Genomic DNA, 25,217 nt, shown 5'->3' on the forward strand with positions numbered 1-25,217 from the left:
TATTGGTTGGGGAGGTTTTTCTTTCTGTTATTGACTACATTCAAGTGTCAGAATGGTGTCTCTTCTGTCAGAAGCTTGGTAATGTATTGTAATTAATTTTCTCCTACATACCTTTACTGAAAGGAGTAAGGAATAATTGAAGCCTGGGCCACGCATCCTTTTAAGTTTGGCACGAGCATCTCAAGCTCAGTACAGAGGTGTACAGCCTCCATATTCACACCTCTGAGTTCCTGGTGATGATAACTGACGCGGTAAGTCATTTAAGAATCATTCTAAAGACTTTGCTGTGGAAAAGTTGGTTGTATCAAGTCTTCTCCACCCTCCCCATTTGTATCAATGATGAATACTGCAAAACAACATCCTGGTTAGATAACGACAATGGAAAAGACATCCCAAGGTGTTGGTAATAAATAAGATTTAATTTTCCAGCAACTCTCATGAATTCTTCCCAGTATATATTATAAAGATAATGATTAATCATATATGTAAGCTCCAATATTTTACATTAGTGAAACAAACTAGAGGTAAGTTTCATTTTTAAAAAATTGAATTTAACAAGTATAAGGATTAGCTGTTTCTAAAGAATTATTCTGGTAGTGTTTAAGAACAATCAGATCTAAACACTATGTAAACACTATGATTATAAATATGTTTGAACCTGTCACAATAATGGCAGTACTATTATTTTGTAAAAACTTTTTTTAAAAATCCAGTTTCTCAAGAATATAGAAAGTGTCCTCAGAAACCTAGTTGGGGACTTTCTCCAACTCCTCCAGCCAGCTGACACACTGCCAAGCTCACTTCCCGTGCCAGGCTATCCGCACTTGCCTGCAAGTGACATTAAAAGGAGAGTAGATGAGAAACACATGCTTACCAGGTTACGTGCAATTCAGGGAGGGAGCTTCCTGATTCTGTTTCACTGACATATTTAAATGAAAACTTTTTCATCTTTCAGTAACAAATTCCAAGACCTTTAAATTCTTACAAATCAGGTAAGTTCTTAATTAATCAAGTTATAAAATTGTTATAAAGTTATAAAATTAGTTACCATTCCAAAACTGACTAAATTCAATAAACTAGTCCTTAAAGCCAACCAGGCTACAATTAGCCTGAGAGCAAGCAATACTACGGCCCCCGATGTCTTCTCCTCGCCCACCCTAGGTACTCACTGTATTCTGGGAGGGCATAAGCTAACTGAAAATGTATCCTGAGTCCCTAAGCCATCCACTCTACCTGGCCTCCACTGTGCAAACACTTTTATCAAGGGTTTAAGGTGACAGAAAAGAGTATGTGAAGAGGGCAAATTATAAAAATCCAGCCCACAAGCCTTGACCCGCTCAGGAAAACAGCAGAGGCAAAAAGCGAGGCTGTCATTTAAAGGAAATATTTTGAAAAACAAATCAAGAGTCCAGAGACAAAGATAAATTTCAAGTAGCATGGATGATGGTACCAATTCATTTAGAAATGGACCTTGAAGCTGGTTATTTTCATAAAGCAACAGGATTATGTTTTTACAGGAGAAAAATGGATAATCCACTTCAGGCTGCATAAGCTTAATATGTGTCAAACTAAGTATATATTAGTTATTCATGTCACAATTAGAAATAACGACACTTTCAGAAAGTCTAAAATAAATCAAAATATTTGGTGAAATTTAAGTGGATCTAATTTTGTTCAACTACGTGACTACTACTGATGAAAATAATTTTGTAGTCTTACGAACGTAAAAGGCTCCATAAACAAATCTCAAAGACATTAAATCCTTCATTATCACAGTGAGATTCCAACACCCTTAAAACAGTTTTCATTTCTACTACCACCCCACTACTACCTATATTATTTGACTCTCATTGCACATTTTTTCAACAGATCTGTCCCAGCTTACTTGTGAGTCAGCTTCTGCATATACTCGGACTACATCTTCTGTACCAGAGGGCCGAACGAAAGCTCGGGAAAGCTTGTACTTCTTCACCAGGTCATCGATTGCCTCCTGTAATCCCGGGGGTGTAACTGCTCGCCTTTCGGCATCAGTGGTGCTAATAAGTTGCCTGTCTACAACCTGTGCACAAGCATTTCATTTTTGTTACTATATATTACACTCCCTTTTATGGCCATTTCATTTAAACAGTAATAGAGCCACATATCAGCTTATTTTTGTACCGCAAAGTATAATACTGAGCTAGGGAAGTACCAGATTAAGCATACAATGAAATTGCATTAAAATTTTATCTACCAAAATCAGGATTATAAATTTCAACATATTTATAGTTTCTGTTTCTTCAGTCTACAAAGAATTACTTTTAGCAGAAAGAGAGAACATTTCCACAGACCATCTTACAGTTACCACAAAATTAATGGCCAGTAAGTACTGTATGATTTAAGTCATCAATCAAATATTCTTATGTATTAAAAACAAAAAAGGTAAGTGGCAACCTATTATTATGTAAGAACGTCATGAGGAGAATCTCCTAAATATGCCCAAAGCTAATCTGAACAATTAGCAGCCATTTCTGTAAACGCTGGCTTTTATATCTTTCACAAATCTGTTTGTGAATGTGTAAACTGGTATAAATCTATATAGAAAATTAGCTATTTATGAAAATTAGCTATTTATTTGAAATGCCTTTAAAAATTTTCTCCCTTTGAGCCCCCAGAGTCTACTCAGCATCTAGCCTCAGGAAGTACTCTGTGAACCAAGAATAATGCAGAGGGAATATTTTCACTTGAAATGATAGGCTGTCCAGGATTTGCTTCAAAATAATATGGTGGATGTGGAAAATGTATAGTCCAACAGTTGAAATCTGTTCAATCTGGGTACATAGGGGTTCGTCATTATTTTGTTCTCTACATGTTTTAAATTTTCCAAAATAAAAATTTTTTTTAAAGTGATACATAAGTTTGGAAATAAAATACTTCTCAAACAATAGAACGGTTAAGAGCCATTCTGCGCATTTTCTCACGTATTTAAATTTTAAATGACATAAGGCATTATTTTCTCTGTAATATGGATGGATGTACGGAATTAAATATGACACTTAGGAAATACTATAATATAGTGAGATTTGAAATAATAGGTTTTTAGTAATTTTCAGAAAAGAATAATTTTGCAATCTCACTCCCACCTTAACTTTGAGCTGTCTGTTTGGAAGATCCGTGTAGAGAGCATCCCACTGTTGTACAGTCAAACCCTTCAGAGCCAAGATTGCCTCAATCACCAGCATGTCGGAAATAGCATCACCAGCTGCCTGCAAGACAGGGAGACACAATGGAAGAAACCACTCCAACATAAGCACAGCCTGCATGTGAGTGCTGTCTTACAAAACCTGCGCTTCCCCTGTCCCCCAGGCAGCATTATTAACTGGTGCAGACATTATTTCCCTCAATGAACATTGAGGGAAAGAACTGAAACTAGCTCTTGAGAAACTTGCCTTTAATCTTCCTCCTTAGTTGTAAAAATGAAATTAGACTGGGTAACTCTGAAGGTTCCAGCATTAACATCCTATGACTCAAATTTCTCTTAGAACTAGATCCCTTCTAAGATATTCTACCATGATGACCAAAGCATCATACCAGGTAGCAGAGAAATAGGAAGCTTTGCTGTAAGTCACACCTGCAGTTGGAGCTATATTCTACCACGTAGATCTCAGCCTTTGTTTCTTCATTTGTAAAATGGGAATGACAATAACCCCTCTCAAAAAAAAAAAAAAAAAAAAAAAAAACAATAACCCCTCTCCCTGTGCTACTGCAGGGATTACACCATGAGGTATGTAAAGTGCCCAAATTGTGCAAGAGGCTCCAATGTTTCTTCCACCGCTTTTCCCTGTCCTATGCTTCGCTTGCTCTTCATTGCCATACGCTACACTCTACTCCCAATGATCTGATCCCCATGAGACAACCAGTTACTTTTCCTGAATTTCCTCAAGGAGGTAGGTTTAAAAAATATGTTTAGCCACATATATACATTCAGCTGAATCTGGTGACTCTAGGTGGAAGCTACTCACTATACTTGAAATTTTTCATTGTAAAATGTAGGGGAAGGCAAGCACGTAAGTGTTCTGTCACTAACATTTCAGTGGAAATCTCAACCGCACATTCCACTATTGCAAAGAAGCCTTGAGGACTTCTCCACTTCAGTTTTCTATACAGCCCACCATTCTGTCCACCTTCTGAATAATGTAAAAGTAAGCAAGAGCCCACCGCCCCATCAGTTCTGACCTGGTTAAACAAGTTAATCATGTTTTCAAGCATCTTGGCAGCTTTCCTTTTCTTATCTTCTAATTCTTCTGCTAGCTGTTTTATCTTCATTTCAGCAGCTTTACTAAACAGTACCTGCAACGAGAGTGGACAAAAGTCACAAAGCGCTCTCCAAGTCCCAGTCGTAATTACTATCATCCTAGCTAAACCACTCCTGAAACTCAATCTGGAGAAAAATAACGGCAGCCTGAGAATGTTTGAAATTAACACAAGATCAAAGCAGAACCCAAAAGATATTACTAGGGAAAAAAGTTCCTTTATGAATTGTAAAACTAGTTATGAAGAAAATAATGCCTTGACAAAGGTGATCACGTACATGATGAGTTCATGCTGTTTGCCCTCAGCTGTGGGCAGCCAGGTTCCTTAAGCTTAGCTGTATCCATGTTACTTTGAAGAACATAATTCATTGCAACTAGTTTTTGTTTGTTGTTGTTTTTGTCCTAAAATTATGAATATAAGCTAGGATAAAGTAGAAAGAGGCTTCACCATATTCATCACCTTATGGTAATAGTGCTGTGGGTATCTGCTGTGGTACACGTCGTGTTCCTCACGATTCCTGTCACTGTGAAAGGCCATGCCCATGATTTGAGTGCCTTCAAGAGGCCCAATAATGGGGAGCAGCAACATTACCACGCTCTGCTCTGCCACTTACCGAAATACATGTTTGTGGGTAAAATAAGGTGCAGGCTGGTCACGTGTTTGGAACACAGCTGTACTCCTTCATTTACCCACCAGCGGCAGGTGAGCACTTACAAAGGAGACATTATAGCCCTGAAGCCTAAAATATTTACCACCTGCTGCACTTTAAATTCATTTACCAACCCCTGCATTAGATCTCTGAAGTTGTATTTTTAATTGTATTTTCTAAGAACTTAAAATTTTTCTTTTAATTATATTAATACCCTCTAGAAGCCAATCTTGAAATTGAGGGAAATGATTTGATGAAGATAAATTTTGTTGGTGACTTCAATACATTCATGAAATGAGGTGAAGTATAAAACATTTAAAGAAAAATTCTGAACCTTAAGACTATACTAAAAACTACTTAATGTACCTTAAAGTGGTGAATTTTATATGTGAGTTATATCTCAAAAAACTTTTTAAATATTCTTTCTGCCAGGAGCCATTACAATTTTTATATGCTTATTGCTAATTACTTTAAACTCATTTCCAATGTTTCTAACTTTATCCTGAAGCTATTTAACACTTTTCAATTTACCACACCTAATGAACTTTCCTTTTACCACCTATGGCCAGTTGAAGGAAAATATTTTAAATGATGTATAGACAATCTGCTTGTAAAAAAAAAAAAATTAAGAACTGCACATTTTTTAAGAAATTATATTGTAAGAGCAAATTAGTATTTCTTCACACTCAAGGAAAGATCATTACAATCTAAGAGAGAGTCAGTTTCACAACACATAAGAATATATTACGTTAACTAAGTAATCAAATTCTATCACATCCCAGAAAATCATTTCAACAAAAGTAGAATATTACCTATTACTAGGTATAGAATTCCCATCATAAAAAAAAGTGCCAGCTAAAGTCAGCTGTAATTAATTAAAGAGAACTTACTGTACCATGCCCATTTGCTTCAAAATAAACTCCAATATCAAACTCTTGAGCCTTGTGGTGCAAATGTTTTACACCAGTTTTAGTACAATAGACAGGTACCTAAAACACATTTAAAGAAACATCAGCAGTTATTCAGTCAGCACGTATTTATTGTATACTTTCTATCCCAGGGATACAATAGGGAAAAAAACTTTCCTTGTGGATCTTAGTCTAGTGAGGAAGACAGTTAAATTAAACTAGACAATTAAAATCCAAAGTGGTGTTAACTATGGAGAAAAGTATTTAGAAACACAAAGACAAGGGAAAACCAAAGTGAGGGAGATGAGGGTCCCCTTACAAAATAATGAAAGTGGGGGAGTGACATGATCTAACTTTTAGAAAGCTCAGTTTATCTCCCCAGTATGGAGAATAGCCTAAGAGTCTGCAAGCTTTTACTATAAAGAGCCAGATAATATTTAAGGCTTTGCAGGCCACATGGTCTCTGTTCCAACTGCTATTTGTTAACCCGTGGCCTACTAGGTTAAAAGACAGGGTCCGTTAGGAGTTTTCTAGGACTAATCCCAGTAAGAAATTACAGTGGTTGGACTAGCAGCAGTGAACAGTGAAAGTCTTGCATAGATCTGAGAGATGAAATGCTTAAGGAAAAACAATGCAAAACTGCAAAAAGGAGATCAAGATCCAGTAAGATTGATATCTGATTGAATTTAGGAGACCTTAGGAATGGTCAGGGCTAAAAATATTTAATCCATAAGAGAATGGGTTGGCAAGGAACAGTTTCTGATGTATTCAGTTTCTTAAACAGGGTATATCTTAGCTATAAGAAATTTTTAAGGCAGGAAATAAAAATTAAAATACTAAAACAACAACTCTATTACTGGAAATCCCTGTGAAAGGCAGGCAATTGGGCACAAGATGGGAGTCCCTTGAGTGAATTTAATGTAACCATAATATTTAAATCACGTCACAAACTAGCAGCCTCCAGATGTGTTTTATGGTGCCTACCCACTGTTTCTTATACATCTGGAATTAGTTGCCAAGACTTAAAAAGGAAATTCATATGAGAATTCAGATTTTTCAGCTCCTCTTGAAGAATCTGACTAAAGGTGACAGCAACTGGCTTGCCTACACCCTTCCTTGTCCTACCTACCTGCTATACTCATTCACTTCACCTATCCATTTGCATCTATCCATGTCCTACAAGAATCTGACTTTGCCATTCCTGCTTTAAAATGAATGGAAAGGTGGCATTAATAACTAGCAAAATGCAGGAATCTTAAAAAGAATACCCCAAAGTTGGAAAATACTACAGTAGCTAGTGAGCAAAAGACTAAAGGCAAATGGCTATGAACCCTCTAAGCTGAGGGCAGGTAGGGTGGTACAGAGGCAACTGGTGGGCATTAAGGTAATAATTAAAAACAAAACCTATCAACCCAGAAAACCTTGTTCTCCAAAGGAGAATAAGAAAACAGTTTTTATTATGGAATGAGCATTAAGCCAGACTTATGAAACATGTCACAAGCAATCTGCTAAGAGGCTGCAAAGACAGAAAAATCTCACCCTTTTCTGTAACTGAAGACAACTAGTGACAAAGATGCTCTCCTCGACCAAACTTCATTCAGGGTCCCCTGAGCCTGCACAGGTCTTGTCCCTGAGTGTGTCTCCACGAGCCCAACGTAAGCAAGAATCTTGCTTAAATCAGAGCAGCTCCTCTCCTCCCCCAAGTACCTGATCCAAGTCTCCATCAGTACCGTCCCCAGGTGCTGTGTGCTCTCCCAGGCCTCTTTTGGCCAAATCCTGTTAGGCTGGTTTAGCGAGAATCTTCCCTGACCCCCACTGATGCCTCTTAGTAACTTTTCATCCAACTCCCTCCCCCCATATCTTGCTCCTTGGATATAAAATCCCCTTTCCTTGTTGTATGAGGAGTTGAGCCCAATCTCTCCCCTAGCACCACGCTCGCCCCCACTGCAAAACCCCAGGCAACAGTCCCTATACCTACTGAATAGGCCTAGTCCTCAACTATGAAAACTACACAGCATCATTTGTCAGTTTGTCCTAAATTTACCTGATAATTGGAGTGACCATAGGTGTTAGCTAATTGCCTTCATCCAAAGGAATAACACTTCCCAAATCTCTATGAGAAGTGAATAGTTACAACTTGGAACCAACACCTAAGTTAAACTCTCAGGAGACTGGGAGATAGGGGCGCTGTCTTCCTTGATGTTTACACTTCAAAGAGCTAAATAATCCTAAACTGTGAAACTAGGTTATTTAGCCTTTAATATGGTTTACACGCATCACAAAGGAGCAGAGAAAAAACTTACAAGTTTTCTAGAAGAAATGCTCTAAGAAAAGGGAATGGAGAAATCTCTTTGCAAAAGGAGTTTAATTTTTTCCTATTTTTGATTTCTATTTACCCTTAAATGGACAAAAGTTCAGCTTCATGCACCACAACCTATTCACTTTTCTGAGGGCATTATTTTCCTCACAGGAATATCTTACAATGAAGTATAATTATTAAGAAACTACCAGAAAATGAAAATGGTTCAATACCTTCATAACTTCTTCAAGATACCGTGTTGAACTTCCATTTGCATATGCAGTCTGTACAACACCAATATTCAAACTTTCTTCAACCTAGACAAAAACAATAATTACCTTGCATCAAAACTAAAGACACTACAAAAGCAAACATAAGGTCTAAAGGATGAGAAAATTATCAACTAGTTCAACTGTGCCTTAGTTTATGCAATAAATGACTCAGTGAAAATTTACATGTCGGCCAGAAAAAAAAAATACTTTCGAACATTTTTTTAAAGTAATTCTACAAGGAATCCTTTATAATGAAGTCTGTGATTTCATCTTTAGCTCCAGTTTTTTAAATAAAAGTATTTATTGAATTTTTGAAGTATACCTTTTCTAGATTATAAGAATTATTTCCCATTACAACCGATAAATCTAGACTGAGAGTTCCAAAAGAGCAAAACAAAATCTCTCAGAAGATGAGATTTTCTATTTAACCTTGAGGCTTTGGGGAGTTATGGTGGAGCTCTCATTATTAAAGTGTCAGTTATGAAGAAACCAAAACTTCATAAACTTCAAATCATTAAACTTTGCCAGTAGAAGAAAAGAGTAACTTTGGGTTCCAAAACCAGTGCTCCAATGTTGAAATGACCATTTCTTTTTTAATTTTCTGGCCACAAATATAAGGAACTTCCCACAAATTGTGCCTCTGAGACATTCAACTGACTGCTAGGAACTATTTCACCAGTAAATCTTGTTTTGAAGTCACCCAGCCATACCTCCAACAGGAGCTCTTTAAGGAAACTGCTAATGAGTGTTGCTATCTTGTCACCATCTATGAGATGAAACTGGCCATCTGTGTCACGGTAGTAATAAACAATTCTGTCTGCATCTCCATCAAAGGAACAGCATCTTTCATTGGACTTCATTTCCATTCCTAGCACACAGAATAATTAAAAATGCATTTCAGTCTAAAAATGGGGAATAAAACTCAATATAAAGTTTCAGGTTCTTCTCTTACACTGGCTACAAGGGAAAAAGTTTTCACTAAAGTAGAATCATAACTGGCCTTATATGTTACATGTAAGCATGTCCACTATGGTTTTTCAAAAGGTATTTAAAATTATCATTCCAAATAAAAATCAATGTATTAATGTTTAAATAGTACACAGGCTAACTGGTAGTTTTCACAGGGTAAATTCTTTCACAGCTAACTGAAAAAGGAGCATTCAAAATCTATTCTGAAACTTGATATCATACTAAAATAAAATTCCATTTTATAAGCCAACTGGTTTGGCAAGAGATTTCCCATAGTTTTTTGAAAGCTCCAGGTATTTCTGAATGCATTTTATCTAATTCTATGATGTCCTTTACATATAAAAAATAATCAGCAACAGATGAGGTATGGGCTTTCATTCTCATAGGAGTGTTATTTGTTCACACCATAACAAGAAACAGAATTAAGAGCAAACAATTACAACTAGTGAGAGATAAATGGTTTGTGTAATTTGCATAAAGTTATTGAAATCTCAGCAATTGTCACATCAAATTTATTTGAAAATCTGGCTGTTCCTTAGCCATGACAGCAGCCAACTGACAAATCCAACATGAGGCAACTAAGAAGCGGAAGGTGTTTGTCTGGAATGAGTGTAAGGTTGACTCTGGGGCACACAAGCTTCAGGAAAGCCAGGGCCTATGGCTCTGCTCATACTGTAGCCCCAGTGCCCACAGCAGGGGGGAGAGAGCTCAAGGTTTAGTGAATGGACAGATGAGGGACACAATAATTAAACTGTCAAAGTAACAGTCAAAACAAGCAAATCACTGGAAAGGAGCTTACACCGCTTGATTAAACTGAAAATGGAAATGCTGACTACACTGAGGCAGAAAATGACATCAAGGAGAGGAACTGGATGAGTCTGTGGAGCTCTAAAGAATGCATGTCCTTCCTGTCTGAAGGGGGTGGGAGGCACTCCACTGCAGCTAATGCCATGCGAGAATGGACATTTCTAATTTTGGTAAAGAGAAGCCAGAGATTCCAATATTTAAGTGAAATTAAAGCATTTATAAATGGTGGCAAGTAATGCAATTACACACACAAGACACACAAAACACATTTGCAAGCCCAGTCTGGCTTATATTAATTTTTGCTCCAAAAGTCACAGTAGAGCTGATTGCCCGACTAGGTGTTATTATCGGGGAAACGGTAAGAACACCTCTTACTACAACTACAATCTGAATAATGGTGGTTCCTCCTACACGCCCACTGTGGAAAACACTGATTTGTGCAGACAATAGTAATTAAGCAATTGCATTCCCTTTCCTTGGTGTAATTCAGATAAGATGAAAAGTAATGCCACTTACTATTGTTATCTTTCAGATCAGTGATTCTCAGTGTGGTCCCCAGACCAGCACCATTAGCAAAGTTTGGGCACTTGATAGACATGCAAATTCCTATCTTAAGCCAACCTTCCCCCAGAACCTACAGAATCAGACCCGATGGAGTTAGAGCCCAGGAATCTGTGCTGAGAAGCCTTCCGGGTGATTCTGATGCATGCTCAATTGGAGAACGACTGCTCTAGAATACCAATTTCTGACTTGGAGGAGGCCTGTAACTTACAGGCAGAGAACAGTCCACGATCTGAATGGCACTGATGAGTGGGAAGATGCCCAAATGTCTATAAGTGGCAGAGCCAGGACCACTCACTTGGCCACCTCTGCAAATGAGACTGGCTTCAAAGCTCCAAAAACAAAACGTTTACATACCTTGTGGAGGTTTCTGATGACTTTTCACAAAGTCAGCCCCACATAAGTGATTCAATTTCCCTTTGGTCCCATCATTAAACAGCTGAACCGTTAGGCCCTGGGAGAAGTAGTGTTCCATTTCTCTGAGCTTCAGGGCCCCTATGCCATTTGCACAGTCAACCTTAAGTGATCGATTCTCATCTCCACTGCAGAAAGCCTTAAAAGGGAAAAACATAGAGAAGAAAAATTTTAAATTCTAAAAGTAAAAGTGAAGCATAAAGCAGGTATTCGCATAGGTAAACAGCTTCCATTACTTCAGTTAGCTCAACCAAGAGACAAAAGGGTACACACATTCAGATGAAAATTGTAAAACATCATTTAAAGTAAAATTTTAAAATATCTTTTGGATACTTTGCCACTGGAACAATTTCACTGACTGACTTATGGAAATGGGGCTTGTTAAACAAAAAATTTAACGTTCACAGCTGAAAGTCTTTTTTTAAAAAAAGGGTTTATTAGGCCATTGCTAGCAAAAAAAGAAGACTGGTCTTATCTTAGAGCATGGAATCTAAACCACCAGCAGCATGGCTAGGTAGAAAAGATAAGTCCCGGAGTTTTGCAAGCGTTTTTATACATCAAGTGGGGGTCGGGGGAGAAGCAAGGGGAGAAAGGAATGTAAGCCACTCTGAAGGAATTTACATTAGCTGTAGACAAAGGGGACAGCAGAAGGTGAAGTGGGGCAGTTCTGGGATAGGCGCAGAGTCCAAGGTAGAAGTGTCTGCTCCCTTGGATAGGTTGTGGGCGAGTCTGGAAAGTCCATGTGTAAATAAGAAGTGGAGGCTCCTGGGGTTCAAAGGTGCCTAGCTATACCCTTTAGAAAAACTGCAGAAATAACCACCTAAAAATTAATGTGAAGTCCCAAAAGACATACTGCAGGTGAGCCATCTTTCGTTAGCTGGGCCACAGCTATTAACAGGCTAACTGTTCTGTCTCTCACTCTCTGGCTGCTGTGATTTAACTCAGAACATCTCAGAATTTTTTTTCTTGTGAACCTTCATTAGAATTTCGTCTTAATCAAACAAGTTCCATTAAAAATATTATAATCTATATTCCATGAGAGTCATTCATATGTGGAAATGAGCATACAGGTGAATGAGCAGTGAAAACACCTGTTATTCTCTTCATAGCATATAACACTAGGCATGTTTGCTTTTTATTTCTCCCTAATGTCAGTCTCCTCTTCTGCTCATCCTCACACCCCAGAATGTAAATTCTGTGAGGGATCTGTTTTGGTTAGCTGTGCCTGACAATAACAAACCCTTAATATTTGTTGATCAAATGAATTATACCCCTCAAATCTCATCCCGGTAGAACAAGCCAATTTCTTTAACAAGAAAATCTTTTTCTTCAGTAGATACCTCAAGTATGATGCCAATAGCACCTACATTAACTCACCTAAGAGCAAATTATTCTGAATGAAATGCTTATGATAATAACAAAACACCACCATGTTTGCTCCTCCAATGATCTCAGAATGTACTATGTACCAAGTAAATGCCAACAGTTAGGATACAAGGGCCAGAACTTGTGGAGCCCCAGAAAGAAAAAGGAGATATGCCGAATTTTTGAGAAAAAAAATGAGTGACAAACTATGTAATTAAGATAAATTGTTCAATTGATGTTATTTTATTCATCTGCTTAAACTCTAATCATATTTAAGAGATTACCTGTTTGGTAAGTTCCACAAAGGCCTTAGAGAGCTTCTGGTAGTAACCTTCTATGGTTGCCGTTCCATACCCACCGTGGGTATTTCGACAGCACACCATGTAGTGCAGCTGGGGCGTTGTTAACAAGCCATAATCTGTCAGGGAAATACAAAAAAGCAACGTACTACCTTTTTTTAAATAAAGAAGAAAAAGTTTAAATGGATTCATATTGTAGGAATTTCAGGATGACAAAAGACATCTCAGAAAACATAAAACACTAACTTTCAAACCATCTAGATGCACAGATTTCCACTGAAATCATTACAAAGGCATGTCACATTGCGATATTTTAATTTATCATAATATATATTTAGTTTTTGTCCCCTTTCCTGGCGGACCTTCTAAACCCTTGGCACTTCCTAAGCAGATAGAGCAATAAGGTGTCATTTGTTAATGAGATGGCTTTTGGAAAGCCCTTAGGTAACCTAGGCATGGAGGCTGATTGCCACAGGGAACGAATCATGTGATTAGAGGGCTGGAAATTTCAGTCCTCCCCACCTCTTCCAACCATCTCCAGAGAGGAAGGCTGGAGGGGCTAGAGATTCAATTCAATCTCTAATACCAATAAGACCGCCGGGTCTTATATTAATTTTTGCTCCAAAAGATGCATTAGAGCTGATTGTCCAGCTAGGTCTATTTTCAGGGAAACACGGTAGCCAATGATTTAATCAATCATGCCTATGTAATGAAGCCTCCATAAAAACCCAAAAGGCCAAAAGGACAGGGTTCCTGGTTGATGAACATGTGGAGATTTGGGGAGAGTGGCGTGCCCAGAGCATGGAAGCTCTGAATCTCTTTCCATATACCTTGCCCTATGCATCTCTTCAATCTAGCTGTTCCTGAGTTAAATCCTTTATAATAAAATGGTAATCTACTAAGTGAAATGCTTCCCTGAGTTCTGTGAGCTGTTTTAGCAAATTAATCTAACTCAAGAAGGGGGTCGTGGGAACCTCCAGCTTGGTCAGAAGCCCAGACAATTGGGATCTGAAGTGGATGAGGGGAGGGCAGTCTTATGGGGCTGAGCATTAACCAATAGGATCTGATGCTACCTCCAGGTAAACAGTCACAACTGAGTTGTCTGGTGGTACTAGAAAAAACACACACGGGGCACAAACGCAATTCTAAAAGAAATACTATTGGTAGCAAAAAAACACTTTCACTCAGTATAGACAAGTAACAAAAATAGAGCAATACAAAAAAGTAGTAATTGAGTTCTATTTCCAGTAACATTGCAAACTACATAACTGACATGAACCCTCCTGAAAAAAAACAAAAAATGCTAGATAAAAGAAAAAAAATCTCTTTGTAAAATGAACTGCAGTGCCAACAAGTTACAGAGGAATTGGGCCAAAGTCTATGTGAAGAGAGGAAAGGGAAGCCAGTTTTGCTCTGTGGGCAGTGCTCAAAACTAGAAATTGAGCTATGGTTTTCAATGCAAATAAGTCCATATTGTTCTAAGAGGGGGGGGGGGGGGAGGAGCCCAGTAGAACACGAGGCCCTTGTGAAACTGAAGCCCCAAGGGACTATTCTTCAGGTCATGAATGAGTCAGAGTGAATAAGCAGCAAGTCCCCTCCCAGAAAAGCTGTACTGCCATTGAGCTCAGCGGAGGAAACAAAACCCATCCCTGAAGAGCCCTCGCCAGAAGCTTGGGCTGGAAATCCAAGCCTCCCATGGATTTCCAGCCCAATTCACAGAACGACATGGATCTACAAGGACCTTGTGATCAAAAACCATGTCATCAACAAGCCAGGTAGTGCCCCCAGGTGAAGCAGCAAACACTAAACTCTGCCAGAGAAAGTTACCTTCATCACAAACCTCAAAAATGTCCCACAAATATTTTTTCAAGAAAAACAAACAGCTTACAGTCAAAAATCTAAACACACAAAAAAGGCACCATGAGTAAGAAACAGGAGGAAAAAAGAGCCGAGATGGACCAGTATCTAATATGAATTCAATGATTAAATCTGTCAATGGTCATCAAAGTCACATATGAGAGTTTGGACTAGAGGCCAAAAGTCATTTTAAGTTCTTGAGACCTGCAGTTATACAATGGAATTGGTATTTTATGAAGGCAACTTTGGCTCTGCTATAGGGATTATCAGATGTGAGGAGGTGAAGGAACTTCAAAAAAAAGTAGGAAAGAGCTTACACTAGCTCAATGAAAGTGTATAAGGAGGGGAAAAGGATATTCCGAAAGACATACTAAAGAATGAAACAAAAAGATTTTGTGAGCAATATCAAAATTACCAAACATCACCATCTATTCCAGAAACCCAGAAGTCATTCCTCACCACTCTATCCTAACCACACATCACAAAATTCTTTGAATTCAATATCAATTTCAAATTTTTCCATTTCTCTCACTATCATCACTCTTGCATGAACGAGGTCTGCCAATTAGGTTCGCCAATTAGGGGATAATGCCATGAAGAACACGGCAGTGTACAAATGGATTAAATGTTTTTCTGAGGTAAGAGAAAATACCCACTGATGAAGAGAGGTCAGGGCGGCCAGTAACAAGCAGAACTGACAAAAACATACAGAAGGAGGTCTGCCAATTAGGTGTGTCTGTATATTTTAAACAAAGGATTATTGCCTTAAGTTAATTTAGAGGGTTTATTCCATCAATATTTTCCCTCAGGCCTGAAGACTTGAGGTCTTTGAGCTTAAAGAGAGGGGAGAGACACTATACCTTTAAGTTACTATATTTTAATCTGGTAGTTTGGAAAGTCATTATTCTCTAAAAAGATGGGATTATAACAATTAGAGAGTTTCTATACTCATAAACAAACCCTAGACCTAAAACACTAGGATTTTTTTTATAATCAGGTAATGGTTGAGTAAGAACATCAGCAAAAGTACTTACATGTTCCTAAGAATGTTCATGATTACATTCTGAGTATCTCTGGGATAGTTAAATTCTGAACTGTTAAGACCTGAGATGTGGAGACTGAAGGAGTCCTAAGACTTCATTATAATATTAGGGCTAGGCCTCATAAATTTAGAATAAATTAAAATGCATTTAAATTGTGTATTCAGAGTGCTCTATTTGCAAACTTTTTTGATTTTGACATAGTACACACACACACGTAATGTACTTGCATGTATGAACATATTGTCATTAGCTGAATTGTTTCCTCCTAAAAGTCATATATTGAAGTCTTAATCCCCACTATCTCAGAATATAACCGTATTTGGAAATAGGTCTTTAAGGATGTAATTAAGTTAAAATCAGGTCTTTAGGGTAGGCCCTCATCCAGTATGACTGGTGTCTTTATGAGAAGAGGAGATTAGGACAGGCACAGGAAAGACCATGTGAAGACAAAGGGAGAAGACAGCTGCCTGTAAGGCAATGAAGAGAAGCTTAGAATGTAAGCAACCCTGCCAACACCTGCATTTTGGACTTCCAGCCTCCAGAATTGTGAGAGAGAAAATTTGTGTTGTTTTAGCTACCAGTCTGGTACCTTCTTATGGCAGCCTTAGCAAACTAATACACTTACACAGTATGACAATAAAATTTGTGAACTCATTCTAGAAAAAGTGCTACATATATCATTGCTGAATATCACTATGGTCACCTTTGAAGTACTCCCATTGGGAAGCTATACACTGACGCCAGTGCTTAGTCCACCCTTCAAAGCAGTTTTGGAACTCTTTCTGGAATGGCCATCAGAGCTGTCGTCATATTATCCTTGATGTCCTGAATGCCATCAAAATGTCTTCCTTTCCATACTTCCTTTATCTTTGGGTAAAGAAAAAAGACACTGGGGGCTAGATCAGGTGAGTAGGGAGGGTGTTCCAACACAGTTATTTGTTTACTGGCTAAAAACTCCCTCACAGACAGTGCCGTGTGAGCTGGTGCATTGTTGTGATACAAGAGCCATGAACTGTTGGCGAAAAGTTCAGGTCGTTTTCGTCTTTTTCACACAGCCTTTTCAACACTTCCAAATAGTAAACTTGGTTAACTGTTTGTCCAGTTGGTACAAATTCGTAACGAATAATCCCTTATATAAAAAAGGTTAGCAACATCATTTTGACTCTTGATTTGGACTGAAGGAAAGTTTTTGGTCATGGAGAATTGGCTGACTTCCATTGTGCACTTTGACACTTTGTTTCAGGGTTATATTGGTACATGCATGTTTCATCACCAGGGATAACATGGCCCAAAACATCATCTTGCCTCTCCAAACGGTCTTGGCAAACTTTGACTCTCCTTTGCTTTTGTTCATTGGTGAGCTCCTTTGTGACCATTTTTGCACACACCTTTCTCATGCCAAGATTTTCAGTTAAGATTTTCCTGTTTCTCTATCAATGTTTACTTAGTCTGCTATGCTTCTCACAGTCAGCTGACGATTTTGATACACAATTCGAGGAATTTTTGCAATGTTTTTGTCAGTTCTGCTCGTTACTGGCCGCCCTGACCTCTCTTCATCAGTGGTGTATTTTCTCTCTCCTCAGAAAAACGTTTAATTCATTTGTACACTGCTGTTTTCTTCATGACATTATCCCCATAAACTTGGACTAACATGTCCCTGATTTCACTTCCACTCTTGCCAAGTTTAACAAGAAATTTAATGTTTGTTCGTTGCTCCAATTCAAGCTCTGACATTCTCGCGATGGCACAAAAAAACACGCAACAACAATAATGAACGCCACTCAGCAAGACACCGCCACACGTCGACATGAATACAGCTGCGAGACACTGATATACCAAGGTTATGAAACCTTACCAGGCTGTTTGTACAGTGCTGCCATTGTAAGCACACCATGGCAAGTTCGCAAACTTAACTGGCAGACCTCGTACTGTGCAGGTCTCTTTTCCTTTCTTATAACTTTCCTCTGTCTCTCTACACAATAGCCAGTGACTGTCATAAAACGAAAAATGTGATCATATTCTCATACATAAAAACCCCTCAGTGGAGTCCCACTACATTTGGAGAAAAACCTAAATCCTTACCATGACCTATAGGAATGACCTGGCCCCTGCTTATCTCACTAACCTACCCTTATCTTCCACTAGCTTCCCCCATTCTCCCTATACGGCAGCTCCATTAGCTTTCCATTTCCTGAAATACACTAAGCTGAAGAGAGAAATGAAAAGTCAAAAAAACTCAACTTTTCTAAATGAAAACAGTAGAAAAGTGACAGTTCTAGAGACAGAATGAAAGTGCTAAAAAGATCAACCATTCAGGAATGGTAGAAATGCAGTTTTGGGCAGAGTGAATCTAGGGTAGGACCAGGCCACCTGGTGGAGACATCACTCAGACCATCGCATTATAAACTGCAGGCCAAGCCACTCAGTGGGTCATGGAATCTACTTAGTGAGACACACCAGCATTTCTGCATTTGTAAATGAAACAATTGAATGCGTATCGTGTAGTATGGGTATGTACTGTTCACAGAGATTTTTATTTCAGTTTATACACAAACACATCATGATGTAAAATGGGTTTTTTACTATGCATTATAAACACAGTGAAAGACTACTGAAAGACTGTAAATAACAGGCATTCAGAAATGTCTGATGAATAAATGAGTGAATAAAATACATAGCTGGAACTAAGGCAGTGAAGATGACCATTCAAATATCATGCAAAATGAGAGAAGTGAGGAATGCTCATACCAAGTAAGAGACATAAGAGGAGCCCACAGAGAAGACCAATCAGGAGTAGTGGCCAAGGAAGTAGAAGCTTAAAAAAAGGAGGAGGTCACAGTGTGGAAAGCTACCAAGAACATCAACTGAAATAAAAAATTTTAAATACAAATTCTGAAAGTTTTTAGGTTGCAGATCCCTTTGAGTACCTGACAAAAGCTATGAAGCCTCTCTCTCGAGAAACTCAGTGCAAATACAGGTAACACTCTGCACTGTATGAGGAGGGCCAAAGGGTCCCTGTAGCTTACCCAAAAACTCCCCACGGGTCCCCAGGCCCAGGTTAAGAATCCCCACTTTATAAAAGCCACTGGATTTGGCAATCAATTCAGATGAGTGTCAGGAAACATTTCACTGGACGGACAAGTATGGAGACTAGCCTGTAGTAGCCTAAGCAATGACCAGAAGAGCAAAGAGAGAAGCAAGCCGGGTGCACTCTTAGATGAGGCTAGATAAACTGTGAAGGAAGGGAAGATACCAGAGCTGGAAAGGAGGGAGAAAATGTCAAGAGAAGATATTTTTGAATGAGAAAAATCTGACACTAGGAAAATTCACTTCCAAGCACAGTGGCACACCGATGTGAGAAGATTCTAGCCTCTGTTTTATTGCATTTAATACTTCATTGGATAAAACAGGAAAAACCACCTATCAAAACTTAAAATGATGATTGTAAGTAGGCCGAAGATATTTTCTATCACCATTTGACAGGTAACAGCTGATTCCACACATGATCAGCTATTAAGGGACACCTGATATTGACAAACGCTCCCCAGAATGAACATCTTCAAGTAACTTCGAGAGTTTTTATATTAAGAAATTCAGCCTTACTAAAGTAAATAAAGTTGTTAAAGATCAGTGTTTCCTACATATACTCTCCTATAGGTAAAACAAAATACGTATACCCAGAAATTTTTAAAAATTTTTTTGAATTCTAAACTCTAGTACTTTACATCTAAGAGTTCAATTTTTTAAAAATTTGTTTATTTGAATTTTCAAACTTCTAAAAAAACATGTATTCCTTTTGTAATTTCTAGATTTTTTAAAGATTAATTTAATTTACAACTCAGGATAACTACATACCATGGAATTGACCTCCTAAAACAGTGATGCCATCTATTACAGACTGTGAAAGTTTCTCACTGCTAGGCCTAGGAGAAAAAAGAAAGAAAATAATACATCCCATCCTGAAACCAACAGTGTTGTTATTTTTGAAAGCAAATGCTGAAATTATGTGCTACAAATTTCAGAATAAGTTCACTGTATTTGAACTGAAACATGCCAAGTCTGAAAACTCTGAAAAAATAATTCAGGTAAAGTATAAGCATTTTCCAGTAGTCTTTCACAATGTATTTCTTGGACAGATTTTCACTTTTAAATGAATTTAGAAAATAGATATAAAGGATACACTAACGACCCCATACCCAAATGCCTTTCCAAGTCTGACAATAACTACACATACACTGCCTCAGAACAGTAACAAATACTAAAGCAGTGTGTAATGTGGTACATGGTAGTATTAAACCACCATGGATTCAGAACTTTTCATTTTAAAAAGTCAGGACTAATTATTTATCGATCTGAAAATAAAGCAGATCATCATATAACAGCATTGTAGAAAAAGGTGTTCTACGACATTTAAATGAGTGAATAGGTAAGAGGCAAATGCATGTGGGATGGCTTTACTGAGAGAGAATTTGCTCCAGAACTTAAGTCCTTTGGCTATTTCTGCTACCTACAAATACCAGTGATTACGAAGTCAGGTATTTGGAAGTCCCTCTGATAACACACTTAAGGGAAAAACAGCAGTCCAAGGCATTAGGAAACTAGGAATCTCCTTTAGAATCTCTTCTTAAACCCAGCTCTTATGCAAGTGAATGCTTCCGTTTCAACGTACACTTTGTATCTAACATTTTACAAAAATACATTTTTGTAAAGGAAGGGAAAATCTGCCAAATATGACAGATATGTAGAAATACATTGTTAATGTTTTACAGTAAACTTCAGCGTGGGAAAATGAGAGAAGAATATGAACCAACAATAACAGATTACAAAATAAATCTCTAAAAAAAATGAGTTAAAATCATGTGTTCTTACTCTAGAGGGGCAAAAAAAGTAAATTTATAGAAGAGGTGGGGAGACATTTGTTAAGTGCTTCTCTCATGCCAGGAAATGCGTATTTTACATACATTATTTCATGTAATCCTCACAAAAACCTTAGGCCTTATCATTAGGCCTTATCAACATAATTTATAGACGAGCAAAGGGAAGCTCCAAAAGGCTAAATCATATAGTAAGAGCTGGAGTTGGGGTTCGGACTGCAAAACCCAAGTTGCAGTGGTGACTTAGTTCCCACATCCTACTGCAAAGGCCAGGCAGGGGAGACCGTCTCAGAGCAGTTCTCTTTTACTTAATGCTTTTGATTTGTCACGGGTACTAAAACTGATACAACCGCTTATACTGAGCTCCCAAAGCCGCTTCCACCAGTAACTACAACGGTCACCTGGTGTCTCTACCAATCACTACGAAGGCCTTTCGTTGCAGATCCACGGCTGCTTTCTCGCTGATGTCCATCAACACTCTCTGCATATCTTGTTCCTCGGCATTTGCCAAACAAGTAGCATGTTCCTCCCAGGAAGGTGCCAACATTTCACCCAAAGGATCAATCAATTTGACACCATTGTCTTCCTTAAAAGAAAAACAAACAATAAGTAAACTCAACCTGTTTTCCCTCAACAAAAGACTGTGAGGGCTGAGCAGCTTCACCAGTGACCTCTACTGAATGCCAGGCACCAGAGTAGGTGTTTTATATACATTAGCTCACTAAATCCTCATGGCCCACATATCAATCTAATAATCCTATTATTATTATTCCCACCTGAAAAAATGGAGATCCGGAGCAAACAATTTGCTTATGTTCATACAGCTGAGAAGTATTAGTATGGATATTAAAACACTAACTCTATATGATGCTTAACCCCAACAGCCATTATGCTACACCAGCTTTTTTAAAAGGCCATCATGTGTGCATTAACCTTCAGTTAAATGACGAGGGCACAGCTGGAGCAGTATGAAGGCACCTAGAGATTCTTCCAGCTATGATTCTGGAATCTAAGAATCTCATGGCCAATATGCATCAACCAGTGGGTGACACAGAAGCTGAAAACTGACTCCTCATTCTGTTCTGCTCCAATTTCTGGGGGGGGGGGGAAGTATAGTTCAGAGTGAATGTCAACTGAAGGAAACAGCTCAGAATTATTTTAAGAAGTGCTTCTGGAACTAGCAATAAATGTGGGGCTCAGCCTACAAGTCATTAATCAATTACAGTGAATTTGACATTTAGACACGTGAGCATTCACAGTGAATGCTCACACAATTAGAAGATGGACAAGCAACGTCCTCTTGTTTGAGGGGAAGAGGTTATAATCCTTCATTTAGTTACACAGCTTTAACTTGCTGCTGGTTTAGCTACAAAGGCAAAAATCACATGCCCTAGCAACAAAACAGAAGCATATTATTCAAACCACGTATTAGTTAGCTATTGGCAGAACAGAATAAAACAGTTTGTGTCAAACGGAACTCTTTGATAAAAACTTATCATAGGGCCGGCCCGGTAGCTCAGGCAGTTAGAGCTCCATGCTCCTAATTCCGAAGGCTGCGGTTCGATTCCCACATGGGCCAGTGGGCTCTCAACCACAAGGTTGCCAGTTCAATTCCTCGAGTCCTGCAAGGGATGGTGGGCAGCGCCCCCTGCAACTAAGATTGAACACGGCACCTTGAGCTGAGCTGCCGCTGAGCTCCCGGATGGCTCAGTTGGGTGGAGCGCATCCTTTCAACCACAAGGTTGCCGGTTCGACTCCCGCAAGGGATGGTGGGCTGTGCCCCCTGCAACTAGAAATGGCAACTGGACCTGGAGCTGAGCTGCACCCTCCACAACCAAGATTGAAAGGGCAACAACTTGACTTGGAAAAAAGTCCTGTTCCCCAATAAAGTCCTGTTCCCCTTCAATTAAAAAAAAAAAAAAAAAAACAACTTATCATAAACACTAGAACGAACCATAGGCCTCCCATCCATCGGTATTCTGCCCAAAGCTCACTTTTGGATGCCTGGGACCGCCTATGTGGCTGTTTATTCAGAATAGGAAAATATTCCCTAGCTATAGAAAACCTGCTTGAAAATTTTCAAAATGTGCTAAGTCTTCCCAAATGTTTGTCCTCCCTTCCACTTTGCTTCCAATCTCTTTAATCTCTGCTAAATAAACAGGGTAAGACTTTTTATTACTGATACTGTAACAATACAACTAACTAGGAAAGACATTCTGTTCTTTCTTTAATATGGCCACTCTCCAAAATGTTACAATCTCATTTCATTCTCTCCACACCCTCTAAGGAGTAGTCATGAGCTAAATGACAGCTCATTAAGAAAAAGTTGTTTCAAATCCAAAGGCACATACTGGGAAGGCATTTAGAATTAGAATTTATACTTTGGGTCAAACTGCTCAGACACTACGATTTGGTCTTGTGAATAAAGCTTTGCTATTATCAGAGCACTAAATGCATTACCTCAGGGTTGTGTGATGCTGTTACCATGACTCCTATTGTAGATTTTGTCTGTTTTGACCGCAGGACAGCCAATAATCCCATGCGAAACATTACATGATCAAGATGTTCTGCTTTAGCTCGAAATCCAGCAGTCCCATATTGAAGAATGAGTCCATTGGGCTTGATATGTAATGCTGAGTGTTTTGTAATAGCATCTAAATCCATGTCTACAAAATGAAGGAATATTTTTCAGGCATAATACGAAATCTTTCAAGGACCATTTGCTTCAAAAACTGCCACCCCAAACTAACAGGTATGCCTCATTTTGAACTGCCACTCCCCCCCCACCCACCCTCCCCCCCCCCAAAAAAAAAGAACCATGTGTGAGAGAAAAAAGGATGGCAGAGTAAGTCCTGGAAGTTAGGATTACCTAGACCTTGCCCAACTTATACTATCCACTCCATCACAGATTCAGGTCAGAGATCAGGCTGTCTCCAACTCATGACCCATTTTGACTCCAGGACAAACTTAGGGTCCACTCTCAACTAAAACGTAGATTTCATACCTAGATTCAGAGACTCCTATGATATCAAAGTTCACCTCATTTTACAGATAAAGACAACTTAAGCCTGGGCCTCAGTTAAATAACCTAAATTCACATGGGTAGCTGGTGATAACGTGAGACCTGAGGTTCTATTCTCAAACGGACTAGACCTACATATCCAAAATACCTCAGAAATCTGTGTAGTCTTTTGCAAGTCTTTCCAGGCTACAAATACATATTCCCAGAGGAAAGGCAAAGGGCAACAGCTTCCTCTCCAAGACTGCCTAGACCTCCTAATACATCTTGTGGTGGATTTTTCTATTTTCGTAAGGGTGAATCAGGACATCCTTCTAAATTAAGGTCTGAAACTCACAACATCTTCTTTTTACCTTTAATTTAAAAAAATCAAACATCGACCATTAGTCCACTCGCCTTAGTCCACTTAGCCAATTCCTTCTCTGGGATACTCCCATTTTAAGTGGAACGTGGGGTTTCCAACCTCAGTTGTATGTAACATACATATGTCTATGTATGTAATATATTCACTTCCTGGATCACTTCCATTTCCTGTTAGCCTAGCGATGAGCAGCAGTCCCACAGCTACCAGCCTGACTACAAGCATACCGGCTAGATATTACGGCTTGCTTCCAGACAACTGCAATAAAGTGAGTTTCGCAACAAAACCAGAATCGCAATAAGGCCAGGCAATCTTTGCTGGTGGAGGGTCTGGCTTTCAATGTGTAAAAGTTCACAACATCTGTGGAGCCCAATAAAGCTAGGCGCTATAAAATAAGGTAACCCTGTATCTTGTTTTCTTTATTGTCCTTCATTGCTTCAATGAACAAAGGTTAAAGAAAATAGTGAAAAATGTTTGCTTTTGTCCAGTTGGAAAAAGCCGGCATTCCGCAAGCTGGTTCAGTGTGGCTCCAAAGTGATCAAATCTCTTTCACCAGCATGAACACATTTTGTTAAAAACTGACCAGTCGGCAATGTGTCATGATTATTCATAGGGCGTACACCAGCCCTGTTAAACCCACAAGGTCTTTTTAAAAATGTTAAGATAAAATGCATCCACTCGTTAATGAGTTTTAGGTCCTAAAACCACTTTCAGTGGTTATGTGAACGCTTTTATTAAAAGTACTTATTTCCAAACGCACAGGGCCTCCACTCTGAAAAAGTTAAGTGTTCCCTTCCCCTTCATTCCATCTTCAACACTTCCTCCGCTCCTCTCTCCTCCCAGCTCCGCGAATCACCGCACTTTTCCCGGCTCAAGGCCCAGAAGGCCCTAAGTCCCCCCCAGACCAGTGAACGAGACCGCCCAGCACGAGACCCTCGGGCCGGCTCAACAGCTTACTCCCGAGGCGCAGTGGCGGGTGGGTGTGTCCCGCGCGCGGTGCGTCGGTCAGTCCGCTAGCCTGCCCACTATCCGTGGTCGGCCGAACTCCTGGCGACCGGAACGATCTCTTGCGCCACCAAGCCCTGGGGCCCGCTCACCTCTGCAGGAGATTCCCCGTCACCTCCAAGGCGCGGAGCCGCTACCTCGCGGCGGTGCCTGAAACCAGACTGGCGCTCTCGGAACCCGCAGACGTGGCTCTGCGTGGCTTCCGGCCCTCCGCCACGCCCT

The 25,217-nt window shown here is 39.2% G+C and overlaps 1 protein-coding gene across 1 annotated transcript; it reads right to left on the reverse strand.

Moving 5' to 3' along the window:
• Positions 1-689: 689 nt before the first annotated feature.
• Positions 690-25,199, reverse strand: PGM3 (phosphoglucomutase 3). Its single transcript, XM_033098281.1, has 13 exons — positions 25,088-25,199; positions 23,071-23,276; positions 21,012-21,196; positions 19,592-19,659; positions 12,822-12,955; positions 11,116-11,311; positions 9,132-9,289; positions 8,383-8,466; positions 5,833-5,931; positions 4,216-4,329; positions 3,123-3,245; positions 1,886-2,059; positions 690-828 (listed from the first exon to the last, which is right to left on the reverse strand). Exons 2-13 carry the CDS (start codon positions 23,272-23,274, stop codon positions 739-741), a joined length of 1,629 nt encoding a protein of 542 aa, XP_032954172.1. The 5' UTR covers positions 23,275-23,276; positions 25,088-25,199; the 3' UTR covers positions 690-738.
• Between the last annotated feature and the right edge of the window lie 18 nt (positions 25,200-25,217).

The sequence above is a fragment of the Rhinolophus ferrumequinum genome, chromosome 3 (assembly GCF_004115265.2).
Source record: "Rhinolophus ferrumequinum isolate MPI-CBG mRhiFer1 chromosome 3, mRhiFer1_v1.p, whole genome shotgun sequence".
NCBI lineage: Eukaryota > Metazoa > Chordata > Mammalia > Chiroptera > Rhinolophidae > Rhinolophus > Rhinolophus ferrumequinum.

Coding starts and splice junctions, on each gene's coding strand:
- PGM3 (XM_033098281.1), bottom strand. CDS start 23,274: ATGGATTTAGATGCTATTACAAAACACTCAGCATTACATATCAAGCCC. Junction 21,197..23,070: donor CAGCATCACACAACCCTGAG/GTAATGCATTTA, acceptor TTTTCTTTTAAG/GAAGACAATGGTGTCAAATT. Junction 8,467..9,131: donor TTAAAGAGCTCCTGTTGGAG/GTATGGCTGGGT, acceptor GTTTTTGTCTAG/GTTGAAGAAAGTTTGAATAT.